The 7,169-nt window shown below is 39.4% G+C and overlaps 1 protein-coding gene across 1 annotated transcript in view; it reads right to left on the bottom strand.

The window, feature by feature from the left end:
* Window positions 1-7,169, bottom strand: part of LOC125995031 (interferon-induced protein with tetratricopeptide repeats 2-like) — a 19,031-nt gene continuing 11,862 nt past the window's right edge. The window contains exon 2 of the mRNA XM_049764570.1: window positions 1-1,514. Within this exon, the coding sequence (XP_049620527.1) occupies window positions 155-1,514 (1,360 nt within the window). The 3' untranslated portion in view covers window positions 1-154. The remainder of the gene's footprint in view (window positions 1,515-7,169) is intronic.

Genomic DNA, 7,169 nt, shown 5'->3' with positions numbered 1-7,169 from the left:
TGTTCATCTCTCTCAAACCACATTAAATATTTGAATGCCACTAAGAGGAAGAGTTTCAGCTTCTTTCCAAGTGTTCTGGAGACATCCTATCCCAGGACTTCAAAACTCAAATAACAATTTTGAAGGCCCAAGTCTTTTAGAGTCCATAACATTCTCAAAACATTCTCAAAGCAGGTTCTTGCTGACTGCTGACTTGAACATTGTGCTGCTGGAGGAATTCCAAAAGTTGCAAAGTCAGAGAATCTTCTCTATATTCATAAAACCTTTTTTGGGCAATTTTATACAGCTTGCTTTTCATCTTTTCTTTCTCATTGGATTTATGGTTTATTTTTACACCCTCCATATAGTAGTGAATGGCTTTATCCTCATTCCTCATTTGAAAAAGCTGAAAGTTGCCATATTGAATAAGGAGCTTTTGTTTGGCAAAAGGAGTAAGCTCTTTGCTGAGTTCTTGTTGGTAATAATAATCTGCTTCTTCATTTTCATTTGCCATTGAATGGAGGCCAGCAAGATAGAGGCTGACCCAGCAAAGATTTTTATTTCTCCTGTAAGCTTTTTTTAAATGATTTATACCTTGTCCTATTAGGTATTGTGCCTCACGGCAGTTTCTCCCATACATTTTATTTTCTCCTTTAAATATACTGAGAACTTTTATTCTATAAATGCATCCAACTTTGAAATGCAGGTCGGTGTTATTTGGCATGTCTCCTAAAGCCCTTTTGAGCAATTCTATAGCTTTGTCCAGGTCCCACATTTTTCGATAAAACTTGGAAGCATAGTCAAGCACATCTGAGGTACAGGGACCTTTTTCTAAGACTTCTTCAACTAATCTCTTTCCTTCATTTTCTTTATCCATCTTCTGAAGCTTCAGAGCCATGAGTACTTTAACAAACTGGTTGTCAGGATTCAATTGAACAGCTTGTATAAGAGAATCAATAGAATTCTCAGGTGGCGAGCCATCTTTCAGACGGCACATTGCAATTGCCAGTCCACAGGTAAATTCTGGGCTATTTGGCTTCTTTTCTAGGGCCTTTTGGAAACACACCATGGCACGTGAATTTTGTTTTTCTCCACACTTTAGCTGTGTCCACCCCTCCTCACTTTCCAGTTCAGGACACTCAATGCTATATGGGCTGGAAAACTTCTTACACACCTGTTTCACCTTGTCAACATAAGTCTGAGCTTCTGGACATCTGTCCATGTGATAGTAGACCCAGGCATAGTTTCCCCAGGTAACCAGACTTCGGATTTCTGCTTGGTCAGTGTGTTCTTGTCGAATGGACTCTTCAGCTTGCTGTAAGCATTCCAAGGCTGCCTCATTTTGACCTCTGCAATGTTTTATATAGGCCAACATGTTGTATGTTGTGGTTTTGGATACACTGTTCTGGATCACGTTCTCATTACAGAATCTGTTTTCAATATCATCCAAAGAATCGTCTTCCTCCATCAAGTTCCAGGTGAAATGGCATTTCAGCTGCCGTAGGCTGTTCTCCAAGGAGTGCTTCATGTTCTCACTGAGGGAAAACAGAAAATGAAGATATAGAGACAGAGGTCAGATTAGTGTGACCAGGAACGGAGAACAGAGCAAGTAAGAATCTTCTCTCCCCAAAAGTTATTCACCTCAGTCTAAAGAAACATGTTCCTCCTTGTTCCCTCTAGTGACTTTGTGGGGGATGGTCTGGCAATTTTGGCAAATGTTTTTGTTTTGGTTTGGTTTTTTTGTCCACACCCAGTAACACTCAGGGGTTACTCCTGGCTCTGTGCTCAGAAATCGCTCCTGGCTTGGAGGACCATATGGGATGTCGGGGATTGAACCTAGATCTGTCCTGGGCTAACTACATGCAAGGCAAATGCTCTACCACTGTACTATTGCTCTGGCCACAATTTTGTCAATTTTTTTGCAGCTAGGTTTTTTATCTTTTTTTTTTCTCCTTTGGGAGAGAGAATTGACAGCAGGGATATGGGAAGAGAATAGTGCACAGGCTGCAGGGCCCGAGGCTGGGCTCCAGAATAGGATCCTTGACCTTTGCTTTCGGTCTTTGAAGAACTGTACATGTGCCAGAAAAGTTGTGGAGATGAACTCAGTTAAGTTTTGACTTTAGGTAGTTTTTAAAAAATGTTTTTTTTTCTATTTTCATTTTATCTAGCATTTATTTTCATATGGTGAATTCTTTTGGGGGGGTTGGGCCACACCCAGTGACACTCAAGGGTTACTTCTGGCTATGAGCTCAGAAATCACTTCTGGCTTGGGAACCTTATGGGATGCCAGGGGCTTGAACTGCAATCTGTCCTAGGTCAGCTGTGTGCAAGGCAAACACCCTACTGCTGCACCACTGCTACAGTCTTGAAATTTTTAACTTTATAACTTTTTGTATGTTTATCAGCCTCATCCTGAATTTAAGCTTTATAGCTCTCTTCTCTGATATTCTGTTTGAAGTTCAACTTCTATGACTTTTATTTCTGTCTTTTCTTTAATTTGCCATTTTATTCTTATTACTTTTTATATTTTCTATCTAATATAAACTATTCCTGTATGTTTTACTTGCTGTGTTTATCTAAACTGCTTTACCTTAAATAGATTTCAATTTGATTTTGGCATCCTATAGTCTCAATTTTCCTGAAATTTTCCATTTTAAGGATATAAATCTTCAACCATTTTCAATACTTTTTAATGTTTAATCATTTCCCTCTGCTTTTGTATTATTCTCCCTCTTCATATTTTTTATTTTTATTGGTGATGGTTTTGTTCTTATATAAGCAATGTGCTAAAATTTTGATCAATCTGAATAAAATATAATCACTTTATCCTGATCCCAACCTACCCTTATCCCATCCTTTAATTTGCTTCTCAGATCAGAAGTTTTTCTTTTGCTGTGTGTGTGTGTGTGTGTGTGTGTGTGTGTGTGTGTTTTGCTGAGGTTGAAACTCAGGACCTTACACATGCAACACGATTGCTCTGCCACCGATCTACATCCCCACCGGACAATTTCTGTTTTGTTTTGTTTTGTTTTATTTTGGGGTTATACCCAATGACACACGGAGCTTACTCCTTGGCATTTTGTGCTCAGGATTCACTTCTGGTGGAGCTTAGGAGACCACCTGGGGCCCCAGGGTTTGAACCCAAGTAGGCTCGGTACTAAGTAAACATCCTGCCCACTGTAGTATCTCTCCATCCCCACAATTTCTGCTACTACTATGTTTCATTAAGTTTATAAATAATAATTTTACATTTATTATTTGAATTTTGAGGAACCTGGTTTAGTTTTTCTTCAACTAAGTTTTGCTTTCAGAATAGAAGGCTTACAAGGCTGCCAGCAACTTTCCTAGAGGAAATGCACTTTTCCTTGAGATGTCCTTTTAAGTCTTATGATTTCTATTTCCTTTATTTTGATTCCCAGAATAAGTAGGCAAATAAGCAAAGAATCCTAAACAAAACAAAGAAAAATAAATGAAAAACAGGGGCTGGAGTGGTGGCACAAGTGGTAGGGTATTTGCCTTGCATGTGGCTAACCTAGGACGGACCATGGTTGGATATCCTGGTGTTTCATATGGTCCTCCAAGTCAGGAGGGATTTCTGAGCGCATAGCTGGGAGTAACCCGAGTGTCATGGATGTGGCTCAAAACAAACAAACAAACAAAAAAAGAAACAGAAAAGAAATAAGCAGAATTCTATGTGGTGAGTGAGATGGACCTCAGGGTCTCACACTGCTAAGCTATTCCTGATTCCACAAAATTTTATTTTTAATCACTTTGGAGATGAAGAGGTTAAAAGCATTCATTGCTCAAAATTGTTTCTTTGTGCTACTTATATAATGGAGTTCCTAAAAGGTTGCTTTGTCTCACTTATAATATATTGTCCTGATATATATTAATAAGCTCATTTATCAGGAGCAAATAGTTTAAATAATGCGGATTTTGACACAATCAACAGTCTTCTGAAAATCTACGTAATGTAATAAGGATCCTTTTAGACTTACTTGCCCAAATGAAAGAATATATTCTCCTGTTTTATTTCTGTTCATATCTTGTGAACACACTTTTTTGTACACACTAAAATAACTAAGAGGAGAGAGGAGGTTCAAGAGAGTTGTCACTCTCTTGGGTGAATTCTGTGCTCACTAAGGGCCTGAGATGCCTTCTCTGTCACACATTGCAGAGAAAGACCCAGATGCCCTTGGAGACAACTCCAAGTCTCACTCCCCCCACAGTTCTTCACTTTGCACTATGCATGGAGTAGCCCCTTAGTATCATTAGATGTGGCATTCTCTATTCTGGCCCCACCAAAGAAAAATCAAAGTAAAATTCATCCTAGCATGAAGTGAGGTTGCTATCATAAGAACACATCTAACAAGATCATCTAAAAGAGATACATCATTGGACAAGAATCTTATTAAAAACCTCTTACTTAATCCTTTCGAACAAGAAATAAAAGGAGTGCTTTCCCCAGAGTCATCTTGCACTGAAGTACCTGCTAATTAAACTTTTCTTTGTTTCACCTCTCCCAGCCTTAAGCTCTCAGCTTCCTGGTAAGAAATGTCCTTTGGAAGCTGGATTGTGTAAAGCAAAGATAACAGGTCTTATAAACATACCAGCATAGCACTGCTGAGACACATGATTATCTCTTGCAGTTGATAAAAGGGCTATAAAAACTAAAGCAAAAATCAATTGAGGAAACTGCCTTCAGTCAGAATATGACTGCTTAGGATTTTATTAACAAGACTGACTGAATCCCTTTTAAAATTATTTTTTTTAGCAAAAGGAGAATAAAAATAGAGAAAATTTACCTTATGATTTCTGTGCTCATTCTTCTCTAAGGCAGCAGTCTGGGCTCCTCTGCTCTTCCAAAATAAATCGCCTCAGTATTAGACAAGAGTTTAAATGCCAGTATAGGACAACATCCTTCTTTGTACTTTAGGAAAAAGAAACTGAAACTAGAAAGTGATATCAACAGGTTTCTGGAGGAAATGAATCTTTAAAAAAAAATTTTTTTTTAAACTCCATGATCACAAACATAATTGTAGCTGGGTTTCAGTCATAAAAAGAACACTCCCCTTCACCAGTGCAACGTTCCCACCACCAATGTCCCCCTTTTTTCCCCCTCCCCCAGCCCCTGCCTGTATTCGAGACAGGCTTTCTATATTCCTCAGTGACATTGTTATGACAGTTCTAAGCGTAGCTACTTTTCTAACTGTGCTCACCACTCTTTGTGGTGAGCTTCATATCTTGAGCTGGACATTCCAGCCCTAAATTCTGGGAATTATTTCAATGTTTTTAATTTTTCTTAAAACCCATAGATGGGGCCCGGAGAGATAGCACAGAGGCGTTTGCCTTGCAAGCAGCCGATCCAGGACCAAAGGTGGCTGGTTCGAATCCCGGTGTCCCATATGGTCCCCCGTTCCTGCCAGGAGCTATTTCTGAGCAGACAGCCAGGAGTAACCCCTGAGCACCGCCGGGTGTGACCCAAAAACTAAAAAACAAACAAACAAACAAACAAACAAACAAAAAACCCCATAGATGAGTGAAACTATTCTGTGTCTTTCTCTCTCTGACTTAAGGAATTGAATCTTAAGAAAGGGGCGAGAGAGACAAGGGAGAGGAGTGGAGGAGGGAAAAGAAAATGGAAGGAAAGGTCCATGAAAGGAAGGAGAAAATAAATAAGAAAAAAGAAAAGAAGGGAGAAAGTAGGAAGAATAAAAAGAAGGAATCATCTTGTTCTGCCTCATATTTCTATATCTTCCTACAAACAGAGAAGGGCAGTGGATGGTACCAGGATAAAGCAGTCTCATGAGCATTGAGTAGAAGTAAAAAAATAAAAATGATCAGACCTAAATACCCAACTCAAAGTTAATGACAATAGAAACAAGAGACCCAAATCACAAGCTATACACAAAAGGGATCTGTTACACTAGTAGTCCAGGGGCTAAGGATGGAGGTATGGAGATGCATGCTGGGAACAGGGGCAGAGAGAGGACATTCCTGGTGGTAAGAATTCACTCTCACTATGTACCTTAAATATAACTATGAAAGACCTGTAATTCACATTGGCCCCTTAAAGCAAGTTTTCTATCTACTTAATGTACTATCTCTCTAGTCCCCTTTGGTCCAAAATGTTTATGAGGAGACAGTGTAGGGATATTCATCAACAAAAGAAATTTGCAAGCAAGGACCAAGATGTAGCTGGTTAAGAACAAGATCCAGATGAACCTGGACTTGGGTTGTTTCTAAGAGGCTATTTTTGCTGGAGAGGAAGTTGGAGAGCTAGGAGCAGAGGGCAGAAGAGGGAGAGTGTGAAAGTCCTACTTAGTCACTGTGCTCTCAACTGAGAGACCAGGATGGGAGAGTCTGCACAGTTATCTTACATGGCATGAACACTACGGTCCTACCAACTCCAGAGGCAGCTACAGCTGCCTTGATCTGTGCAGTGTGTAAGTTTGTTTCTACCACCAGAGCTGTCAGGAGCCCAGGATTCTTAGACTACTGCAAGAATTTGCTCTTCTCAGAAGGAAAGTCAGTTCTGACCTCTGCCTATGTTGCTTAGATTCATTGCTTCCTCTTGCAGAGAAACTGGAAACTCGTCAATTAAAACGCTTCTGTGTGATGAAAGAAAATATCGTTAACAAGAAAAAACTTGCTGTTGAACAGGAGGAAATATTCACTCTCAAGTGGATACATCCTGGATATCCAAGTTATAGGAGGAACTCTCCCAACTCAACAAGAAAACAGTCCAATCAAAAAGTGAGAAGTGCTGAGTAAACACATTTTTTCCAAGAAAGTAAAAAGCAGGTATGAAAAAATGGACATCATCACTTATTTTCAGGAAAATGAAAATCAGAGAAGGAAATATAACTTTGACCACCTATAAGACTGGTTTTAGGGAATATGGAGTAAAATTAATCTGCGGGTATTGTTTTTTTTGTTTGTTTGTTTTTGGGTCACACCCGGCATCTCTCAGGGGTAACTCCTGGCTCCACGCTCAGAAATCACTCCTGGCTGCTCAGGATGCTGGAATTCGAACCAATGATCTTCTGCATGGAAGATAAATGCCTTACATCCATGCTATCTCTCTGGCCCCAACCCACAGGTATTGCTGATGAATATATAAAATGCCCAGATTTATGGAAAACAGTATGAAGAATTCTCCAAAAATATTAAATATAGCCCTACCATCT

The sequence above is a fragment of the Suncus etruscus genome, chromosome 17 (genome assembly GCF_024139225.1).
Source record: "Suncus etruscus isolate mSunEtr1 chromosome 17, mSunEtr1.pri.cur, whole genome shotgun sequence".
Lineage (NCBI taxonomy): Eukaryota > Metazoa > Chordata > Mammalia > Eulipotyphla > Soricidae > Suncus > Suncus etruscus.
Note: the sequence above shows the minus strand (reverse complement) of the source record. Positions and strands in the feature narration are given on the sequence as shown.